This window comes from Elgaria multicarinata, chromosome 20, assembly GCF_023053635.1.
Source record: "Elgaria multicarinata webbii isolate HBS135686 ecotype San Diego chromosome 20, rElgMul1.1.pri, whole genome shotgun sequence".
NCBI lineage: Eukaryota > Metazoa > Chordata > Lepidosauria > Squamata > Anguidae > Elgaria > Elgaria multicarinata.
Genome location: NC_086190.1, coordinates 16,130,191 through 16,153,601, shown reverse-complemented (window position 1 = coordinate 16,153,601; position 23,411 = coordinate 16,130,191). Strand labels below are relative to the sequence as shown.

The 23,411-nt window shown below is 47.7% G+C and overlaps 1 protein-coding gene across 2 annotated transcripts in view; it reads right to left on the bottom strand.

Moving 5' to 3' along the window:
• The window catches only part of UBE4B (ubiquitination factor E4B), a 63,493-nt gene that overhangs the window by 31,669 nt on the left and 8,413 nt on the right, over positions 1-23,411 (bottom strand). The window contains exons 3-11 of one of the 2 annotated variants that reach the window (XM_063145398.1): positions 21,185-21,371; positions 18,571-18,706; positions 15,219-15,306; positions 13,640-13,784; positions 11,324-11,552; positions 10,243-10,626; positions 4,553-4,672; positions 1,256-1,397; positions 24-124 (exon numbers count right to left, since the gene is read on the bottom strand). In XM_063145398.1, coding sequence (XP_063001468.1) covers positions 24-124; positions 1,256-1,397; positions 4,553-4,672; positions 10,243-10,626; positions 11,324-11,552; positions 13,640-13,784; positions 15,219-15,306; positions 18,571-18,706; positions 21,185-21,371 — 1,532 coding nt within the window. The remainder of the gene's footprint in view (positions 1-23; positions 125-1,255; positions 1,398-4,552; positions 4,673-10,242; positions 10,627-11,323; positions 11,553-13,639; positions 13,785-15,218; positions 15,307-18,570; positions 18,707-21,184; positions 21,372-23,411) is intronic. The other variant, XM_063145399.1, reaches the window with a different exon arrangement.

Here is a 23,411-nt window from a genome sequence, read left to right as displayed (position 1 = left end):
GCTACATCCTGGGCTTGACTCACCTGGGTTGCGTTAAGGATCCTTGGAGCACCAAAGCAGCGTGGGAAATGCACTGGGATCGGATGTTGCTCAGTAATTGGCTAACCACTGGCTGGCTACACATCTAGGAGAAGCGCCAAACAATGATAAAACGGACAACGGCGGCAAAACCAAAAACACATCAACAGAAGAGCCGGCCCACTGCGAACCTAACGAACTGGCGCATTCCCCCCCCCAGAAGCCTTTGCTCTATAGTTCTCACACTCCAAAGAAGACACGTTTGGGGAGGAGACGTGGCTCAGTAAAAGAGCCCCAGCTTTGAATGGAGAAGGTGTCGAGTTCGATCCCTGGCATCTCCAGGTCAGGCTGGAGAAAATCCGTGCCTGAAATCCTGGAGAGCCATTGCTGCCGCCAGTCAGTGTCGACAATACTGGGCTAGATGGACCCAGGGTCTGACTCAGTAGAACGCAGCTTCCGATGTCCCTAGTTCTTTAGCAGAGAGGCGTCCTCCTTCCTTTTCCCCCTCCCTCTCCTCTTTGTGGACCTCCTTCCTTTCTCTGTCCAAAGTCCCTGCTAGCAAGGTCAGGAGTGCTGGGCCCAAAACATCTGGCGATCTACTTTGAAGTCCAAAACATCTGGACACCTACTTTATGCCTACTCCCTCTCTTTCACATGGCTTGGGTCACTGACTCAGGCTCCCAGCACAGAACCATCACACCCCCAGCTGCAACATCTTTTTGGGACTGGGAGCTTAAGAGGCAGGCTCCTTTGGGGGCGGGTCCACCACCAGCGGGGTCACCTCCGAAGGGGGCGACACCAAGGCGAGGGCCTGTCCCCTTATTTGGTTGTTTTGTTTTCTCCCCCTACTGACTTACAATTTTGTTGTGAATTTTAAACTTTTTTAAAAAAACATTTCTTTTCCTATGTTTTAAAACGTATGTTTTAAACTTTGTAATACCGCCTTGAGGCCCATTATTGGGCAAAAGGCGGGATACAAATAATAATAATAATAATAATAATAATAATAATAATAATAATAATGATGAACACTCCACTCAACGGTTGAGTTTTTAGGAGGTACACCCCACACAACGTGTTCTAACTCCACCGTTGTGTGACTGTGGGCTACCGTGGAGTTGAGTAAAACCCATTGCAATGTTTGATTGGATAGTTCCTCCGCCCTCTCTCCCGATAGTATCCCATGTGGAAAACTGGGGGGAGGAAGGGCGGTTACTCCGTTGCCTCAGGGACGTACCTTTGGCGCTTTCCTCTCCTCTATCCCCACTCTGTCGAAACACTCAATGAGGTAGTTTAGCATCTCCGTCTCCTTGCAAGTCTCAATGCTGAAGTGGTCGCTGCATGAATCAGAAACACTGGCCCCTCCGGAACCTCCACCGCTTTTGAAAAATAAAGGGGATTAAAAAGAAAACAAGCTGAAACCAAGAGTTATGGCTGCCTCCGGGGCAGCCACGTGGAGGTGGGCAGTCCACGCAGGAAGTGCCGTGGATACTTCCCACTGGCATGGAAAACGCATAGAATAGGTGAGTTGGAAGGGGCCTACAAGGCCATCAAGTCCAACCACCTGCTCATCATAGGAATCCACCCTAAAGCATCCCTGACAGATGGCTGTTCAGCTGCCTCTTGAAGACCTCTAGTGTAGGAGAGCCCACCACCTCCCTAGGTCATGGGTTCCATTGTCGTACCGCTCTAACAGTCAGGAAGTTTTTCCTGTTGTCCAGCGGGAATCGGGCTTCCTGTAACTTGAGCCCATTATTCCGTATCCTGCACTCTGGGAGGATCAAGAAGAGATCCTGGCCCTCCTCTGTGTGACAACCTTTCAAGTATTTGAAGAGTGCGATCATGTCTCCCCTCAAACTTCTCTTCTCCAAGCTAAACATGCCCAGTTGTTTCAGTGTCTCTTCATAGGGCTTTGTTTCCAGACCCCTGATCATCCTCGTTGCCCTCCTCTGAACACGCTCCAGCTTCTCTGCATCCTTCTTGAAGTGTGGTGCCCAGAACTGGACGCAATACTCAAGATGATACCTAACCAGAGCCGAGTAGAGGGGAACCAGTACCTCGCGTGATTTGGAAGCTATTAATGCAGCCCAAAATATAATTTGCTTTTTTTGCAGCTACATCACACTGTTGGCTCCTATTCAGCTTGTGTTCTACAACTCTCCTTAGAGTAGGCCGTTCCACATGGCAAGCTGATTACACATATTACACTTCTTTCCCTAGGGGAAGTACTTCTTTAAAAAAAAAGAAAAAAAGAGGGGTTGTAGAAGACCAGCAAGAATAGCATGAATCCAGCTTGTACATGTTGAATGACCCATGTAGGCCCCAATTATAGCAGTGTTGTTGAACCTCTTTGATCCCGAGGGCCAAAATTAATTTATGAGAAGCTCTCGAGGGCCGCATTCTGGTAGTGGGCGTGGCTGAAGACAAAGGGGGTGGAGACAAAAATGCCGTAACTAAGCCTTTAAGAGAGGCATTTCAATGTTTTAAGGATGGTGGTGGGAACATGAAAATGCCATTTTTCTTCTCACGATTTGTTTTCTGTTTTGTTTAAATTCAGGGGGAAAGGGAAAAAAAGATTCATAATAAAAAAAAAAGACTCTTCCATCTGTCTTGAAAGAGAAAGACAGCTCTGATCTGCAGGGCGTGAGTGGTGTAAATGACACACGCAGCAGCAGTGCGAGGAATGCACACAACGTACGAAGGATATAAAAGCTGCCCTCTGTTAAATGGGCTGCGTAAGTTGACCATGCAGCCGCACGTCAGATGGCAAACATACCACCTGCAGCCTCCCTAAGGCAGCTTCTCATGTAACATTCGCTTTGCAGATCAGGAAGGCAGATCCTTGCGCATTTTGGAGTCGGCCATAGGAGACCCATTTAAAATCCAGGTGGGCCACCAGAAGGCCACACAGGGGGGACTGTGGCTTGTTTATTTATTACCGCTGATCTCGCTCCTCTGTTCTGACTGCCGCTTTTATCGTTATATATGGTTGGATCTTTGTTTTAAATCGGCGCCGTTAAGCTACTTTGAGTACCCTAGCGGAACGAAAGTGGGTTAGGAGTTTTAAAAATAAAATAGAAAGAGCCAGAGTTAACATTTCGGAGACATCTGCTTAGCCCAGCAACACGGATGAACATCCATTTCTGATTCACAGCCTCTCCCTCCCTCCTCATTCAAGGAACGACTCCAGCTAAGCGCTTTCTTCCGCACCTTCTGTCGCTAAACCTGCATGGCCAGGTATGATTAATGCTTCCTTTACCTTGAAGTCAATGCTCTGTAAAAAGTGCTGCCGAAGTAGGCCTCGTTACATCTGTTTACATCTGAGCTATTAATAGCTTCCAATGGCGTGCTTCTTTAGAGTAAAAGGTGCGCGCGCCAGCGCAAAATGAAACCAGTTGGGCAACTGACTGCAAGCAAAACAGCGGGCCCTCCTTATGCCCGAGCACAGAACACATTCCTTGCTTCTCAAGCGTGCAAATCGCTCCTGAGAAAGGGGTTCAGGCAAGGTAGAAGCAGGATCTTCTTTGACTACAACCGCATCCCCCCCTCCCAACTCCTGTTCCCATTGAGCTGTGCCTGGAAGCACCCCCACCAATGAAGAGTTCATGGCCACGTTCACGGTCCTGTTTAGCCAACCCTTAACATGCTTTCAAACGCCTGTACAGTCAGGGTGTTTAACCTCTTTCACTCCGAGGGCCAAATCCCATTTCAGCGACACTCTCGGGGAGGGGGGGCGCATTCCAGTGCCGGGCAGGGCCAAACGCAAAACAGGTAGGCCCAAAATATAATCGATACCAGCATATTTCAGCTTAAAGTGCTTACTGACAGCGACAAACTTCTTACCGTCTACAATTGGGGAGGGGGAGCTTCACGAAACCTGGGACACTACCAGAACAGATGGGATAAATGGAGTGAGGGCAAGGGAAGAGGGTATAGCCACCTGGGACCACAGCCAGGCCAGATTCAGCCCCTGGCCTCTGTCTTACAAGAACCTCTGTCTGTTTACCTCGGATCATGTTAACGCAGCTGCAGTTACCACTGGAAAATCTAGCACAACCATTCAAAACATCCCAGAGCGAGCAAGGGTGCTGAAGATAGTTCTAAGAGAAGGAAATCACCCTCTCTGTGAGTCATGGTTGAAAGAAACTGGTTGAAGTGCCCATGGCCCTGTTCAGAAGACACCTTAAACCGTAGAGCTTAAGGCTTTTTGGCTTCAGCGCCGTGGTTAAAGCCATGGTTTAAGGTGTCTTCTGAACTGGGCCCATTTCAAACGGTGTTCCTCCCGCCCTTTTACTCGCTAGCAGAAAATCTTGTACCAAAGTACAGGAAGAGAGTGAACAGATTTAACAAGGATAATGGCTGACACGTGAGCAAAAATGTGGGGGTACTCTTAAAGAAGTGTTATTACAGGAACGAAATCAGATGCACATCTTGAGAGGGACGTAAGGAAAAGGAGAACGCTCCATGAAAGCATGGGACAGGTCTTTGTTTTAAAGCACCCAAGAGAGACAAAGCCAAACACTTTCTGGAATACCTGGGCCCAAACTGGACACAAGAAAAATCATCCTCGTCCTCGTCCTCATTTTCTTCATCAGAACTGTCGCCAGACACATCGGGAACGGCAAGGAAGAGGGAGAAAGGGTTGTCGTACATACTATCGTAACAAAAGCAAATACGGAGCGGTGAGTACGAGAGAAGGGAACAGCGGAAGGAAGGCCGAAAAGTGTGCGGTGGGGACACGGGAGTCGTTTTGGGGCCAACACAATCCTCACTGCAAGCATGCAGCAAATCAAGCCTGAAAGCCAGTCACACGCGTTAGGAGTCACAACGCGGTTAAACGTGCTCCGTCACAAGACGAAACGCTGCCGAGGACTCAAAACACCACAGTGAGCAAAGTTTTCACTCCAGGTTAATGAAAGCAAATCGGAGCATTCGTTCCCCCCTCTATGTGTGTGTGTGTGTGTGTGTAGCCCTGCGTTTTCAAGAGAGGAATTACGGTGTCATGTCTAACCCTACTGCCCCTGTTTTGGGAGAAGGTGTTTCAGGTAATCAACCAGAATCAGATTCGGACCTAGAGAAGGAGCTGCCGGACACCAGCCAGCCTGTACCAGTGGGGGAGGAAGCTCTCACAGGCGATTCCCCAGCTGGGAGTCAGCCCTCTCCAGAGCTTATCTCCTCAAGGCCAAATCCTACACACTCAGTGGGAAGTGAGCTTTCTTCCGGAGGAGAGCGCCCCGACACACTAGCTGATGCTAGGGTCCGCCGGAAGCTAAAACGCACAGAGCGGAAGGAAGGTGTGAGAAAGTCGGTCTGACTAGGATTGCGCCAGAACCTGCCTCCACACCAGGCTCTCTGAAGTTACGGGCGTTTGGGAAGGGGCTTCCTGTTCTCCTTGGTCGGACAATTGTATATCTTAGTTTGCATAGTTTTGCCTAGGGGGAAGTTTCCAAGAGATTGGACTCTCTTCAGGTAGAAGAGACGTTTGCTACTTAATAAAAGTTTTGTGGATTACCTAGCAGGCCTCGTCATTTGCCTCCCATCGAAAGCAGGGATCCAGCTAGTAAAGCCTCCCCAACGTCTCAGGCAGGGTTCTGCATGTATGCTCGACCATGGAGCAACAGACCATGACAGAGGGAAGAGAAGGAAGTCCAGGAGCTCTTAGCAGATGCCTACTCTTGACGTTGGTCCTGGCCAGAATAGCCCACACAGCATAGAGATTGAGCAGAAAAGTGCTAGTGACAGCCCCAGGTTTTGAGGGCCTTTGGGGTAAGACACCCTCAACGGTCCCTGGCTCTCATTAAGTCTACCTACTCGCCACCATGGTCACCAACTCCTCTTGTTCCTCCTCCTACCACTTGCTTGCTTGGCAGGCAGAGAAGCCAGGGAGCCAGGAGGCCGTGATGTCTCTGCTCCTCCTTCGCATCACTGCCGTTGTCTGCGCCGGAATGAGAGGCAGGGGAACAAGCAGCTGACGATCTGGGTCAGTTTCAACCAGATACTCGGGCCAAGGGAAACCCTGCGTACTTCCCCCTCTGACATCGACTTGCTGTTTGTCTTCCTTTGCCGCCCCGAGTGCCACATCCAATCATGCAGCTTAGGGCACCTGATCCCAGCTATTCCCAGCTGACTCCTTCACCCCACCGCCACCCTAAACCAGCCTCACAGGCAGGTTAATGACTTTGGCCTGATCTCTGGCTTCTCATCTTACTCACCCTTCGGGACGCTCACCTCATTTGGCCTGCCGATACTCACTGCAACCTGGCTCCTAGTAGGCCTCTGCATGGACACCTGGCCTGATCCAAGATTCTATCAAGGCTTTCCACCTCCATTGGGCCAAATCCTGCCCAAGGCACATAAACCTCAGCTGCTGATGCAATGCATGGAGACATAGGGAGCGGCCTTATACCAGGCCAGGCTCTTTGTCCATCTAGCTGTTTGCTTAAGACTGGTGGCAACAGCTGGGTTCACACAACACACTAACCCAAGGTGAGTGGTTGAATGTGGGTTGCTGTTGAACTGTGGGTTGTCTGAAGCCAGGACATTTTCCACAGGGTGGCTTCTTAACCGTGTAATGCGATTTATTTTTCTTGAACAAGCCACTGTGGGAATTCAGGACGGTTGGTTAGAGTGATTAACAAGCCACCCTGCAGAAAATGTCCTGGGTTTGGACAACATGTTAACCAATGGTCCAACAAAAACCCACACTCAGCCGCTGACTGTGGGTTAGCGTGTAGGGTGAAGCCAATCAGTGGCTCTCCAGGGTCTCAGGTGCAAAAAATGGTCTGCCCCATTGCCCGATCCTTCTAACTGGAAATGCTGGGGAATGACCTTTCTGCTTGCAAAGTAGGTGCCTACTGCCCCTGAACTCAGCCCCTCCTCAAAACCAGCCTTCCCGAACCTGGAGCCCTCCAGATGTTTTGGACTGCAACTCCCAGAACGCTGACCCTATTACGATCAACATCTGAGGCCCTCTGCCAGATGCCTCCTCCAGGGGACATTCAGATGAAGACGAAGGAAAAATTAGAACATAATAGAGGCCTCTGTCCATAGCATAGAATAGTAGAGTTGGAAGGGGGCTATAAGGCTATCGAGTCCAACCCCCTGCTCGTTGCAGGAATCCACCCTAAAGCATCCCTGACAGATGGTTATCCAGCTGCCTCTTGAGGGCCTCTAGTGTGGGAGAGCCCACCACCTCCCTAGGTAACTGGTTCCACTGTCGTACTGCTCTAACAGTCAGGAAGTTTTTCCTGATGTCCAGCTGGAATCTGGCTTCCTGTAACTTGAGCCCATGATTCTGTGTCCTGCACCTCTGTGTGACAACCCTCCAAGTGCTTGAAGAGTGCTATCCTGTCTCCCCTCAGCCTTCTCCTCCCCAGGCTAAACATGCCCAGTTCTTTCAGTCTCTCCTCATAGGGCTTTGTTTCCAAGGAGAACAATATATTGAATGTAGGAAGCTGCTTTATACCGAATCAGAGCAAGACCGGCAGTGTCTTACCAGCAGTGGCTGTTCTTACCGGCAGTGGCTGTCTGGGGGTTTCAGGCAGGCGTCTTTACCAGCCCTGCTGGGAGATGTCAGGGATTGAACCCTTTTGCTTGCAGGCAAAACCCATCCCGCTGAGCTATAACTCCTTCCTTCCCCTTTTTGCCGTCTTATGTTGTCGCAATCAATTGCCCAAAGAGACAGCTGAGAGGACAAATAATACTGCTTTCCACAACACGTGACTTACAGAATTCAATGCTCTGTGTGTGTGTGTGTGTGTCGAGGGCCAGAAGGAGCTCAGACAGCTTGAAAATGGGATTTCACAAGTTCACAGACGCCTCCTCCAAGGGAGGTTCAGAGGATGGCAACAAGGGAGACGGCCTTTTCAGGAGTGGCCCCCCCAATGGTGTAACACTCTCTCCAGTGAGGCCTGCCTGATGCCATCCTTTCAGCACTGGGTTGAAGACTTCATTCTAGCATATGAGCGGTTTTCTTTAATGATCGTGTTGTTGTTGATGTGAGATCCTGGCAGTTTTACTGCTGTTTTTAATGGTTTCAAACTGTATAATTTTTTGTATATGTTAAGGGTTTATATTACGTTTTAACATATTGTGAAATGTCCAGAGCTTTGATTATTGGGAAATATAACTACGGCCTCTCCTGGACAGGGATAGCTTGACTATGGTGGTACAGGCATTGGTAACCTCAAGATTGGATTACTGCAACGCGCTCTATGTGGGGCTGCCCTTGAAGCTGCTCCGGAAGCTGGAGCTAGTGCAGAATGCTGCAGTTCGGCTGTTGTCCGGAGGTGCCCCTTTCCATCATGCAACTCCTCTGCTGAGGGAACTGCACTGGCTGCCTATTCACTACCAGGCCAGGTTTAAGATTCTTGTACTTGTGTACAAATCCCTCAACAACTTGGGACCAGGATACCTGAGAGAGCGCCTTCTCCCTTACCAACCTGCCCGGTCACTGAGGTCATCCGAGGGCCTGCTCCTGGTGGTTCCACCTAGATCCATCCTCCGATTGGAATCCACCAGGGGAAGAGCCTTCAGCGTGGTGGCCCCCCTCCTGTGGAATTCCCTGCCTCTGGAGGTCAGGCAGGCTCTGACCTTGCACTCCTTTCGGCGCCTCCTGAAAACATCTTTATTCCAAGAAGCCTTTCTTTAACATGCAGCCTTGGATTTCTGATTTTTGCTTCTTTTTACATTTTGTTTTAACTGTTTTCATTCTGTTTTTATTTTCATTTTACCTTGTACACCGCTCCGAAGTTTTTCAATGGGGAGCGGTATATAAATATTCTAAATAAATAAATAAATAAATACAGAAATGTAATGAATGAATGTAAGAAAGCTGCAGCTGACAGAAGTTGAAGTCCAAAACCCTTGGAGGGCACCCAGTTCGGGAAGGCTGCCCTGGTTTTAGCTGGACCACAACACCTGCAACCCAAAGCCAACAGCTCATTGCTGGTCATTGCCCAGTCCCTTACAGGTAGAGCGTGAAAGCCAAGAAAGACCAGCAATCAACAAACTTAGCTGCAAATAAGGACAGACCAGAAAACCAAAACAGAGTTCTAAGTCTACCTGCTCAGGAGTTTAGTTTGAGAGTTAAACAGGTGAACAGCATTTATACAACACACACACACCTCCAAAGCAGAAATGCATTTCAACTCAGGGAAGGACTTCAACGGTTAGGCAGTTAGGTAGGGGAGAGGTTTGACGGCACATCTGAATCTTTTGTGACATATACGAGATCACAGTTCAAGCAGCCACCTGTTAAGAGCCGGTGTGCTATAATGGTTAATGTGGATCTGGGTTCTAGTCCACACCCGGCCATGATGCTCACTGGGGAGCTTTGGGCCAGTCACTGACTCTCAGCCTCACCTACCTCACAGGGTTGTTGTGAGGATAAAAACAGAGGGGGATTATGTCAGCAGCCTTGGATCCCTTGGAAGAAATAAATCCCATGCTGGCTAGAGATTACTGGGAGTTGTAGGACTTTGTTCTGTCTAAACACACAGAGGCTTGCAACCTTATTTACTTGCTGCATTTCAATAGCGCCCAATAGCTGAAGCTCTCTGGGCAGTTCACAAAGTGAAAAGTCAAAAAACACAACAGGGTAATACGTAAAACCTTTAAAAGTGTAAAACAGCCGAACACCTCTCAACCTTTCTCTTGTAGCATGCAAACAGGCACACTCACGTCCCTTCCTCTGTCATACATGTGACCAATATTTGTTTATTATTACATTTATATCCTGCCTTTTTCCCTCCAAGGAACCCAAGGCAGAGTACATAATCCTCCTCCTCTCCATTTTATCCTCACAACAACAACCCTGTGAGGTAGGTAGGGCTGAGAGTCTGTGACTGGCCCAAAGTCACCCAGTGGGTTTCCATAGCTGAGCGGGGGCTAGAACCCGGAACTCCAGACTTCTAGTCCAATACTTTAGCCACTACACCACAATATTGCTTCCCCTCTGCTGCCCCTGCAAGATGCCACACCCATTCCACACCCTAGGCCCGAAGCGGTGAGGTTCTACAGGCCTCACTTGCGGTCGGTGTATTAGCTTGGCTCAAACACGAGTTAGAAACGCAACCAAAGGGGGTGGGGGCAACAGCATCACAAAGGAGTTAGTTAGCCAGCCGAGATCTCTAGGTAAGTTCCTCCCAAGCACACCACATCACCGCAACTCTGCACGGCACACGTTAAAACTGCAAACTCTTCAAGGAGCAAGGCAAGATATACCTAGAGGGCGTCCTGCTCAGGATAGAGGGGCGTCTGCTGAGAGCAGTGAACAGAGGCAGGGCCATGGCAACAGGTCTAGGTCTGGACGAACTGGCCCGGGTACCTGGTGGGCTGGCGCTCAGGACCGAAGGGGTTGGAGAGCGGGAGAGGATAGAGGCGCCTGCCAAGGGCGAGGCGAGAGGGGCTGGGAAGTGAGCCACCGTGTACGGGCGGTACCTCGGGGAGGGGGGCTGGACCCCCGAGGGGCCCGGTGGCGGGACGAGAGGGCTGACGGGAAGGGGAAGGACAGGGCCGGCCGGGCTGGCCGATGAGGCGAGGAAGGAGCCGGCCAAAGGTGCATGGCTTGAGGAAGTGAAAGTAGGAGCCGGGCTGGTTCCATAGAGACTATGACCGATGAAATAGGAAGAAAGAAAGAAAGAAAGAAAGAAAGACAAATTGGCAACTGAAAATGCAGCAGCAGGATAGAGAAAGTTGCAGAAATCGACGCGGCGACTCAACAGTTTACCTTCTAGCGCAGCCGTCCCCAACCTGGCGCCTTCCGAAAACGTTGGACGACGACTCCCGGTATCCCCCACCCAGCGTGGCTGGCTGGGGGATGCTGGGAGTTGTAGGCCAACACATTAGGAGGGCACCAGGTTGTGGAAGGCTGGCTTAGACTATACATCTCGCAGACAAGAGGCCGATTCCTTGCTGGGCTCTACACCCATGTCGATATCCTAGGCATAAAACTGAAAGATCGGCACTTTTTTAAAGAGGAACAGCTGCCGTTTAAACACACGCTGACATCCCAGAAGTCTCTGCTTTTATTTAACTGGGGGGGAGGAGGAACCCCCAAACTTCTGCAAAGGAAAGCTGGGGGGGGGGGGGAGAGGGAGAAATTACAACGAAAGAGAAGTCAGCAGGCTGTGCCCCCGAAGGCTATGCTTCAAAAGGATGCTTGCCCTCTGCCATGTGTCCCATCCTCCTTCTCCTTGCCTTGTCGTCGAACTTGGAAATAAGAGATTTAGCCCACTGCACGGGCTCCCCGCACTCCCCTTTGCAACGTCCATATGGAACCTAGCTGGCCACCGGGCAAGCCTACCTTGATAAGGAGCTGGAGCCGAACGAGCCCATGTTACAGAAGATGGGGCTCGTTCCCGGATTGGAGCCCGTGTTCAGAACCAGGTTCCTGTCCGGCGACCGGGCCGCGGCCGCGATGGGCTGCGACGTGGCCGTCAAACTGGCGAAGGGGTTTTCTTCCCTCGACTTGGTGGACATCATCAGAACTTCCATCAGGATCTGCCCGATCAAGTCCTTGAAATCCGAGAACACTTTTGAGGGCGGAAGGAAGAGAGAAAGAGCGTGTGACGTGAGCATCCTCCGTGCTAAAGGGTCTCATGTGCAAAACATGGGGCCGTGCCTGGTGAGACCATGAGGTTGTCATATCAGGATCACATATTTATTTATTTATTATTTGATTTGTGCCCCCTCCCCCACCTTACTATCACGAAAAAAGAAGTCGGCTTACAATCTTATGTAGAACTTAATTAAAACTACAATAAAACAAATGCATTAAAAGACAAATTAAAAACACAACGATAATGGAATAAAAACAGCATCCAACCCAACAGACCTGCTCACGCTCAGGGTGATTAACAAGCCACGCTGCATGGTTGACAAGGCAGAAAATGTCCTGGGTTCAGGCAACACGTTAACCCTCAGTTCAACAAACAACCCACGATTCAACAATATCACACGCTCAGCTGCTGAGTGTGGGTTAGCATGTTGTGTGAACAGTCCCATTGCTACTGGGAAAATTCATTCCGGCCCTCCATCTGCCTAGCTACAGAGAAATTGCAGCTAAGCTCAAAGGAAACAGGGGAATTGAGTTGGGAGTGGGCAGATAATATCAGCATCCCTGCTAATCAAAAAGTGCCAGTGTTGCGTTCCTGTGAGCACTAGCTCTGCTACACCCCTGCTAGTATGTCAAGCCAGTATTTCTGGACCCCTGCTGCTCAGTCAGGTTGAGACATCATGGCCAAGTTCAAAGTGCTGGTATTAACATTTAAAGCCCTAAACGGCTTGGGGCCAGGCTATCTGAAGGAACGCCTCCTCCCATATGTACCTGCCCGGACCCTAAGGTCATCCTCAGGGGTCCTTCTCCGTGAGCCCCTGCCAAAGAAAGTGAGGCAGGTGGCTACCAGGAGCAGGGCCTTCTCTGCTGTGGCTCCACGGCTGTGGAAAGAGCTCCCTAAGGAGGTTCGCTTGGCACCTACATTATATGCTTTTAGACGCCAGGTGAAGACCTTTTTATTCTCCCGGCATTTTAACAGTCTATAAATAAATTTTAACTTGGTGTTTTAAATTTGTAATTTTGCATTGCTGCTGTTTTTATCTGGTTGAGCTTTTTATATTGTATTTTATATTATGGTTTCATACTGTTTTATACTTCAAATGTTTTTAATTTTTGTGAACCGCCCAGAGAGCTCCGGCTATTGGGCGGTATAGAAATGTAATAAATAAATAAATAAATAACAAGCTGCAAGGGAAAATCCAGACAACAGAGAAAACTTTCAGCGCTGTCATAAACCACAAGTAGGCCATGCCATCCTGTCAGCGGCTTCAGTTTTTTTAATAAAAAGGAACAGGCTCTGCAGAGGAACTGAAAGGAAAGGAAAGGAACCTCTCGTGCAAGCGCTGAGTCATTACTGACTCTTGGAGGGATGCCAGCTTTCGCTGATGTTTTCTTGGCAGGCCTTACAGCGGGGTGGTTCGCCATTGCCTTCCCCGGCCATTATTACCTTTCCCCCAGCTAACTGGGTACTCATTTTACCGACCTCGGAAGGATGGAAGGCTGAGTCGACCCGAACCGGCTGCCTGAAACCAGCTTCCGCTGGGATCGAACTCAGGCCGTGGGGAGAGTTTCAGCTGCAGAAACTGCTGCTTTACCGCTCTGCGCCACACGAGGCTACAGAGGAACTGAAGTCACTGGCAAAACAGGTTAGCCTGCCAACAGAACAGACTGAACGCTATCCATCTTCAAGTCGTGAAAATGGTGGGCGCGGAGCCACCCACAGGATCTGGTCTTTCCCCACACACGCACGGTGGTGCCCACTCCAACACCATCTGCTGATGACAAACGCATTTGGGGGCTCCACAGAGGGAAATCAAAGATAGCAGTCAGATGGGAATTAGCTGGCCTGCGGCACCAGCCGGTTCACTGCAGGAATCTCCCACGGAAAGAACGACAGTAATCGCTCATCTTAATGTTTGTTTAAAAGGGAGAAGGACTCAAGCACACAAGACTTGCTACCCACCCTCCTAATTTTAAATTAAATGGCATTTGGAGTGGCCATTTTGCCCCCCTTTTCACCGTTCTGGCACTCCGTAGCTGTGCCAAAACGCCCAAGGAACTTACCCTCTTTCGGGTTCTGCTTAAACTGCTCAGAAAGCGACGTTAGGAAAATAACATCTCTATCTCGGTCCTTCCAGGAGACCCGGAAGATCTTGCTGACCATCTGCAGGGCTTGCTCCTCCGATATTTCTGATCCTGATGGAGGTTCCTTTACCACAGGGGAAAAAGAGGGGGAAATTGATGTTCCATTTCCCAAAGATATAAAAGGCCGGTCGCTCAAGATCACGAATAGCAGTCTCTTCCAACCTGCTGCCTTCCAGATATATTAAATTACAACTCCTAGGATTCCAAATGCTTGCCCAGGCTGGCTGCAGCTGATGGGAGTTGAAGTCCAATACATCCGAAAGGCACCAGTTTGAGGGAAGGGCAATGTACAAATAGGTCAAGGGTTAGTTACTTCTTTAACCACTATTTTTATAGATGGTGGGATCGCACACACGACCCTTGCCAGTTCAATATACATAGGAGCGCAGCGATTCTAGGACTGCAAATTTGGAACGAAAGGAATGTGGTTATTCTGGATTAGTGAGTCTAAAGCAAGACAGCATTTTCTTATGTATGGGGCATTCAGTTTCAACAGCAAATCAGAAAGACAAGGCACCAACTGTTTCAGGGTTTGTATATCTTAAGAAATGGCCCTATGATTTTGGGGTGCGGATTTTGTGGTTTAACTATTTTTAAACGATTTAAAGCAAATCCTACAACTTCCCAGCATGCCTAAAGTCCCAGCAACTGTCAAGGAAGTGTCAATCAGAGGACAGGACCGCCTGCGCACTGCCAAAGGCATGCTGGGAGGTGTAGGCGTTTCAGAGATCTCGGGGGGGTCCGTGCATCCGCGTGGGGGGGTCCCGTGCATCCGCGTGGGGGGATCGCCCAAGATCTCTGAAACGGCTACACCTCCCACCATGCCTTTGGCATCCCAGTATTTCATACTCGGAGTTTCCCACATCCACTGAGAGCCACTTGCCTACACTCCTCGGCGATGCTACTTGAGAGAGAGCGCGGCGAGGAGCAGAATCAGCGACAAGCAGAGGGAAGTAGATTAACATTGATCTCTTCCGGCAGGCCTATCCAGTGGAATTTTAGGATGTTTTTAGGATGTTTTAACAATGTATATTATGTTTTAATTCAGTTTTATGTATTTTATATTTACTGTTGTTCCCCGTCTCGATCAAAATGGAGAGGCGGGTAAGAAATAAATTTATTATTGTTGTTATTATTATTAACAACATTACTCAGGGACCCAAGCAATGCCAGGACTGTGGAATGCCCTCCCCTTGGAGGCCCGACTGGCGTCAACATTGACTGCATTTTGACGCCAAGTAAAAACATGGCTTTTTAACAAAGCCTTTGATGGTTAAACTCACTGGCACAGTGTTTTAACTGCTTTTAAATTTTATATAGTTTTAACTTGGATCATGGTTTAATTTGTTTTTAACTGTGCATATTTATTGTTTTATACTGTATGCTTTTATCTGTACGCTGCTCTGAGATTTTAATGATATAGGGCGGGATATAACTGTTTTAAATAAATAAATAAACTTAAATAAATAAGTTTCCCACCCTATCCCTCCCCACTCACCTTATCGGTAAGACTCCTTTTCTCCCTTCGGTCATTCTCATCAACTTCCATGTTTTCAATTCCTGAATCGACATCCACCTGGGACATACTAGAAATAGAATCAAGGACCCATTAATCTCCAGACACGTTCAAAGGCTCTTGCTTATAAAAGCTGACGACCGAAACAGACAGCAGTAAAGTGAAGGCCGCAGAAGGAGAAAAAAGGCTGACACACAGAAGAACAGCCGGATCCCTAAGAAGGTTGCCATTAACAGCCAGTAGTCAAGAGCCCCGACTTCCGCAATCTATCGCTCATTCTGCGTTCGCTTCCGAGCAAGCCTGCACAACTTGTGATCCAAGCCTAAAGCAGCCATATACAGGGAAGCTAATTCTGCAGACTTGATTTAGAATGTCATGACCCTAAAACAGTGGCTCTGTGCAGCCACAGAATGTGTATGGCCAGCATAGAATAGAAAAATGGGGAGCCTTTTAGGGTTTTCTAGAATGCAAACCAAGACTTTTCTCTTCTCCCAGGCATTTTAACAGCATTTAACAACGTTAAGTTTGTTTTTAATGGACCCTAGAATTGCTGTTTTTAAATGGATACTGTTGTTTTTATACTGTTTTTATGTTTTTTAATTTTTGTATACTTTTAATGTTTACTATTTTTAATTGTTGTAAACTGCCCAGAGAGCTTCGGCTGTGGGGCGGTATATAAACGTAATTAAATAAATAACTCCTCTTCCCCTTATATGGGAATTAATTTCTGTAGAAGTATTAAATATTCATTGGTTTGATGATTTCCCATTTTGTTCATGAGTTTCCCTTATTTATTTGCTATTTGGAATTAAAGTTTGGAATCCATCATTCCTTTTGGGGAAGATTTAAATGTTTTAATGATTGTCATTGCGATTACTGGAGACTGTTCATTGAAGGAGACATATGAATATTGTCTAATAGACTTTTCCCCTTTTGGATTAAGAGTTTGTGTTATGAATTTTATTATTATTATTATCAACCATGGAATGTATTTAATATAATAAACCTAAAGCGCTTCACGTAGAAATATTAAAGGACACATTAAAAACAATTCCAGTAACAACACAAAGAGCAGTAAGATGGGGGCAGCATATGATTAGTTCCAAAAATTGCAATTAACTGAACAATTTTTGTAATCAATCAATTTATTTTCCTCATTAACCAATTGGTTAATTGATTTCCTTCATTAACTTAGGGGAGAAGGATCTGCAGCCATGGAAACCAAAAGAATGGGGACCAGGTGTGCTCCTTATCCCAAACACTGCTGTCCCCAGATAAGTTAGGCAAAACAGGTCACCAAACCAAAAAAGGAGTATTATAGAGCTGGAAAAAGTGCAGAGAAGAGCAACTAAAATGATCGAGGGGTTGGATCATCTCCCCTACGAGGGAAAGTTACATCAGCTGGGATTGTTCAGTTTGGAAAAAAGGAGGCTAAGGGGAGACATGATAGAGGTGTACAAAATTATGCATGGTATGGAGAATGTGGACAGGGAGACATTTTTCTCCCTCACTCAAAATACTAGAACCCAAAGGGGTCATCCCATGAAACTGATTGGTAGGAGATTCGGGACAAATAAAAGGAAGGACTTCTTCTACCTAGGGAGGTTGTGGGCTCTCCCACACTAGAGGCCTTCAAGAGGCAGCTGGACAAGCATCTGTCAGGGATGCTTTAGACTGGATTCCTGCATTGAGCAGGGGGTTGGACTCGATGGCCTTGTAGGCCCCTTCCAACTCTGCTATTCTATGATTCTATGATTCACACAGCGCAGAGTTAAATTATGGAACTCACGAACACAAGATGTAGTGATGGCCACCAATCTGGATGGCTTTAAAAGGTTGGTTAAATTCCTGGAGGCAAAGGCTATCCATGGCTACTAGCCCTGATGGTTGTGTGCTACCTCCAGTATTCGAGGCAGTAAGCCTGTGTGCCCCAGTTGCTGGGGAACATGGGCGGGAGGGTGCTGTTGCACCGTGTCCTGCTTGTTTATTCCTGGCCGATGGCTGGTTGGCCACTGTGTGAACAGAGTGCTGGACTAGATGGACCCTTGGTCTGATCCAGCAGAGCTCTTCTGATGTTGTTATGTTCTTAAAAGACATGATACCCTTACCCCACACGAAATCAACTCCCCCAATCCTTTTCATTCCTCTTCCTGCTCCATCTGTCCTTCACTTCTCCTTTCCCTTTGCTAAATAGCTAGAGTGCAAACACTTTACACACCACCCTCCCCCTTATGAAATTTTGCTTTAAGCAATCGGCAATGCATGATGAATTATTCAGGCATCTTATGAGCCACTCTGATTGGTTTTTAAATATTGAGAGCTTTCATTAAGTTGTCAGCTTCTATTTTTTCCTCCCCTTTTGGATTGTGAATCCTACAATCGATGCCCCGTTAAAAAAAGAAAAAAGTTATCTATGGCATCCTCTAAAACTGTGGCCCGTTATGAGGTGAAGGGCGTGTGTTCAAGCAAAACTTGAGCTAGACTTTCTCCAAATTCAACATCAAAACTCATGTCCATATCAGATCAGGATTTTTTCTTTCTTTTTGCACAAAAAACTTGTACATGTTTTCCCAAGATGCATCAATCCTGTGCAACTTTAAAATGTACGCATCCTCTTTTCCACTGAGTAAATCATGTTAGTGAACATTCCTCAAATGTATGCATTTTTTCCACACGCATTTTTCAAATGAATGCATGCTGCTGCTGCATATATGTGTGTTGGGGTGGGGGTGGGGGTGGGGGCATAAAGCACATTGCAAACTCAGAAATGTACAGATTTTGACCAGGAGGGTAAAACCTGATCACAGGCGACCTGAAATTATTATTTTTCTCATGCATCCCTAGATTTTTGGGGGGGGGGGGAGTCAGAACCAGCACCCCAAAGTCAAAGCTTCCCCCTAACTTCAACGTAACATTGACGCACCCCAACTTTGAGGTAAGAGAGGGGTGCACAATGTTTAACAGCTCTAACAAGATTTAAAAAGGGGTTGGATAAATTCCTGGAGAAGGCTATCAAGCGCTACTAGCCCCGATGACTATATGCTCCCTCCAGTATCAGAGGCAGTAAGCCTGTGTGCACCAGTTGCTAACTACCTCTGTCAGCTATTTCTGGCCAAGAATTAAAGAACGGCTCCACTTTTGTAAAGGCATTCTGCTTGATCTCCCAAGGGAGATTCTAACTCACTATCAGCAACCAGGCAAGCCGCTACGTCAAAGCCACTATCCAGGGCAAAAAAAGGCACCTCATTGCTACTGGGGGACCCAGAGCCAAGCACGATGAAGCAACCCACGCTCTGACAGCCTTGAGTCAGAGACCAGATGGAATCCTGTTCACCTTTTCTCACAGGAGACGCTGTCAATATCCATACTCTGCGACCGGGAGAGGGACTGAGATTGTGTTTCGAGGCTGTTCGACGGAGAGCTGCTGAGTGAACTCACACCTTCACTGCTCTGGCTTCGGTGGGCTACACCTTCAGAGAAGAGACCAGAAAGAGAGCATTAATTATTTCATTCGTGAAACCTTAACCACCTTTCTGCCACACGCACGCAACCTACAACAAAATGTGGCAGCACAGGCTCACTCCCTAACAATAAGAGGTCCGGCCAGCTAAGCCTCTCCTCCAGGTGACTGTAAGCCAAACTTCCTCAACTCGGTGGCCTCCAGATGTTCTGGACCACAACTCCCAGAATTCCTGACCCTTGGCCATACTCGCTGAGAGTGATGGGAGCTAAAGTCCCAAACATCCGGAGGGCGTCAGGTTTGGGAAGGCTACTATAAACTGTTAGAGGTTCAAGCAAGGCAGTTCACGTTTCCCCTCTAATCTTTGTAAACCGCCCAGGGAGCTTTAGCTATGGGGTGGTATATAAATGTAAATAAATCAATAATAATAGTAGCACCCCCACCCACCCATCCATTGTCCCATTTCTTTTCCAAGTGACAATCAACATTCTTTGGTGTATGGAGAGTACCAAGCATGCTTTCTGCCCTCCCTAGGCTGTTTTAGGGGTTAGGATTTGCCCCCTTCCACTGTGTTTTCTTTTTGTACTTCAAACTCTGCCTCTACATCCTTTATTTATTTTGCTTTCCCCCTCTCTAGACAGGCCTCTAAGGCTGCCTAGAGAGGGCACACTGGCGGGGGCAAGACAGGGCCAGGAGAGGACATTGGATTTTCCGTATCCTGGCCTCTCCCCTCCCTGCCCACAGGCACGCCCTCTTTTAGACCTCTGCAGGGCCACTTTTGCGACCTCAGAATGACTTTCAACAGTGGGTGCAAGGGGACGGGAGGGATTGGATACTGGGGTCCGCATCCCGATCATCACAGCAGTGTCTACGGCCTCTGAGTGGGGGATTCCGGAGACTCCAATGTCCCCTGGAACGCTCTCCAGAGACCACAGGGTTGCTCCATCCTCTAAACAAAATCCTGAAGACTTCAGACGTATCAAGGAACTGCAGTTACTTTAATATCGGAAGTGGAAATTCTTCCATCTCCTTCTCTAGTGTGCAAAAGATACCATGAATAATAAAGCAAAGGGCAGAAAAGGAACTATCACCAACACCGCTGTGCCCTTCCATTCCACATATTGCATGCCAAGCCATCTAGCATTTATATTGCTCAGTTCTGGAACAGGCAATCTCTGCTCCAAGAAGGTAGAACTATGGCTAGTCACTAATTTAAATGAAGATTTCCCCCTCCCCTCCATCTCTGGTAGGCACAGACAATATGGCTATGAATAAGCTATGAATAAGCTAGCCGAATAGATTTCTTTAAGTAAACAAATAAGAGCGGCTATAGATAGGTTACTTGAGCTGCTTGTAACAGGAAAGAGAATATCTCTTTATTGTTATATTGCCCCTCAATCACAAGGTCAATGTGCAAAATTTAATGGCGGCGGCAGCAGAAAACCGCTGTCTTATCCAAACTGGGGGGGGGGGGTTGTAAAGAGGGGGTGAAAGGAGAAGCAAAGAAAAATCAGTACGTACAAAAATTAATCTTTTCAATCCGTTCAACAAGACATGTTCTCTGGCTAATCGCCATGCTGGGTAGGAAACTCTTGGAGGGGCTACCTTCTAGAGGTAGGTAGGCGTGGCCAAAGGAAAAGGGGAGGAGCCAAAATACACAGATTTATTTATTTATTGCACTTATATACTGCTCCCATAGCCAGGGCTCTCTGGGCGGTTTACAGAAATTCAAAAATTAAGATAAAAAACAAGTATGCAAAATTTAAAATTCTAAAACACAGAACATACACACATAAAGCATTAAAAACCATTAAAAAAACTAAACATGTGGGTGATTAAGATGTGCCGCCATATGCCTGGGCAAAGAGGAAAGTCTTAACCTGGCGCCGAAAAGATAGCAGCGTTGGTGCCAGGCGAGCCTCGTCAGGGAAATCGTTCCACAGTCTGGGGGCCACCACTGAAAAGGCCCTATCCCTCGTTGCCACACTCCGAGCCTCTCTCAGAGTAGGCACCCGGAGGAGGACCTTAGATGTTGAACGTAGTGACCGGGTATATTCACGTCGGGAGAGGCGTTCCATCAGGTATTGTGGTCCCAAGCCGTGTAAGGCTTTATAGGTCAAAACCAGCGAATTGGGCTCGGAAACATACAGGCAGCCAGTGCAAGCGGACCAGAGCAGGTGTTATATAGTCGAACCTTCTGGTTCCCGAAATCAATCTAGATAACAGGTATGTTGTAGCTTAAAGCTCCTAAGCCTTAAGAGAGGAATTTCACCCTTTTAGAATTTGGGGGGGGGGGGGGGAGAGATGGCACAAAAGCCAGGAAACAGGAAGGGGTTGAGCGAAGGGCTTTCAGGGTAACTCTAGAGGACCAGGTTGTAATCTCACTTAGGCCAGGTTTGGCCTCTGGGCTAAAGGTTTCCCATCCCTGGTTTGAACGTAGGTACAAATAAATAAATTGCAAAATCAGATGGATCGAGCTGCAGCTTACCTGATGCTCCAATCGGAGAGGTCGCAGGGGTCATGCTGTGGACATTTAGGCCGAGGCTATGGGGCGCTGCAGGGGATGGCGCTGCCACAGGCGGGCCCGGCGGGTTCTCCCTCTGCGGAGACGTAAGTGGCGTGGTGGGCTGGGAAGAAGGCCCGCCAGCGAGCCGGGCAAGACGCCTTCGACGGATCTACGGCAAAAAAAGTGGGGGGAGATAAGGTCACAGTGTGTTTTGGGTTTTCAGTCCTCCAAGACACCAAACAAGGAAGAAGAAGAGCTAATGATTGAGCTAGAGACAGGCAAGGTTCACATTCAGTGCACCAGGGGGGTTGGACCTCGATCAGCGCAAGGGCCATAATCCATTCCGGAGCAACTCTTGGGGCAGCATTCTTTCAAGGATATCAGGCTTCTGTTCTATTACGTCAGCAAACCTCAGAACATTCTAGCAATTCACCACCTGGATTCCTAGCCTTTCCACTCCAAGAGATATCCAAAGAACATTTTCCCGGAAACCAATACAGAACATGTGGAAAACACGGTACAGTGTTCATTCCCCTGCTCGGATGGGGTGCTATAATTAGAAGTGGTGCAAGGTTCTCCCAACAGCCTCAAGCAGTGAGGTCAGCACAGTCTTCTCTTCAATCTTAAGGAAGTCATCCTCCAACTTCATCGTCCACAAAAAGATGCAATATGCAAGCCTGCTTATGCATAGCAAGAATCCACCTTTGTCAAGGCCATGTTGTACATCAAAGGAAGAGAACTGCTTTTTTACAAACATTTCAAGACCAAAATTTTGTGGGGGTTCACCAGGCCAGACCCATCCTTCCTGTGAAATGGCAATACATCACTAGGAGGGACCCACAAGCCAGAGATTTTACCAGTTTTAGCCTCTGTGTTTGGAAGGCATTTAATCTTCTCATTTGCCACCCTATCTGCCCCTCTTTTAATTTTTCTCAATTGCCACCCTATCTGCCCCTCTTTTAATTTTTCTCAATTGCCACCCTATCTGCCCCTCTTTTAATTTTTCTCAATTGCCACCCTAACTGCCCCTTTTAATTTTTCTCAATTGCCACCCTCTCTGCCCCTCTTAATTTTTCTCAATTGCCACCCTATCTGCCCCTCTTAATTTTTCTCATTTGCCACCCTCTCTGCCCCTCTTTTAATTTTTCTCATTTGCCACCCTATCTGCCCCGCTTTTAATTTCTCTCAATTGCCACCCTATCTGGCCATCTTCTGTTGTGGATTCTCCTCTTCCACTTCCTTCTCTTAGTAATTTCTTCTGCTAGCAAAACAATTTCCCTACACACTGCAGGGCACTGGCCACCATGGCTGCAGGTATGACCCTGACTCAATTTCCCCCTTTTAAAAATGGGGAACATGGAATACTTTACACATGGCTGGCATAGGAAGATAAAGGAAAGCATCTCTCCGCACATCAGAAGTGTTTTAGAAATAAATCACACAGAGATGCAATCGTTTGCATCTTCCTCCCCCACCCCAGACTCTCTGCATAACAATGAGCATATGCATTTCCTCTTTGCTTGTAAATGCCCTCCAGATCCCTCTATTGAAATTTAGAGACTGTAAAGTCCTTGGGGCAAGGGGCTTTTGTTTCTTTGCTCTATAAACTATTACTCACATAGGCTTGAGGTCCCCCTATCTTTTCCCCAATAAGTCAAGCACAGCTTTTTATGTCAATACCAAAGCAAAGCAAATCCCAGTAAGTTTTGGAAGATTCCAGGGAGTTTTCTAGGGTGAAAACACTCCGCTCACAAAGACCTTTTGCCATGCAGGAATGTGCACCCAAGGCCCATCCAAGACTCCTTAGCATTTTAAGGGACATTTGGGAATGGGTCAAGCTGTCTTTCAAGGAAGCTTGTGCATTATACCTGCTAATTCTCACCAAGGACCCCCTGATAAGCTTCTACTGCAGATGTAGGTAACCTGGCATCCTCCAGATGTTTTCAACTACCACCGCCATAATCCCTGACCACCTTGGCTGGAATTATGGGAGCTTTGGCCCAAAACATGGAGATCAAATACCTCTGCTCCCTAATCCATAAGATTTATCCCATGGAAGTCATGATTGCCTTAAATGAGAGAGTGAATGAAGCCATAAACCAAGTACATTTTGGTAAAGTACCAATTTTGCTTCTTCATTCCTTACATCCAGCAATTTGAAACAGGATTCACAGGCTCATGTGTGAAGGGCAGGTTTGAATTGGTTGAC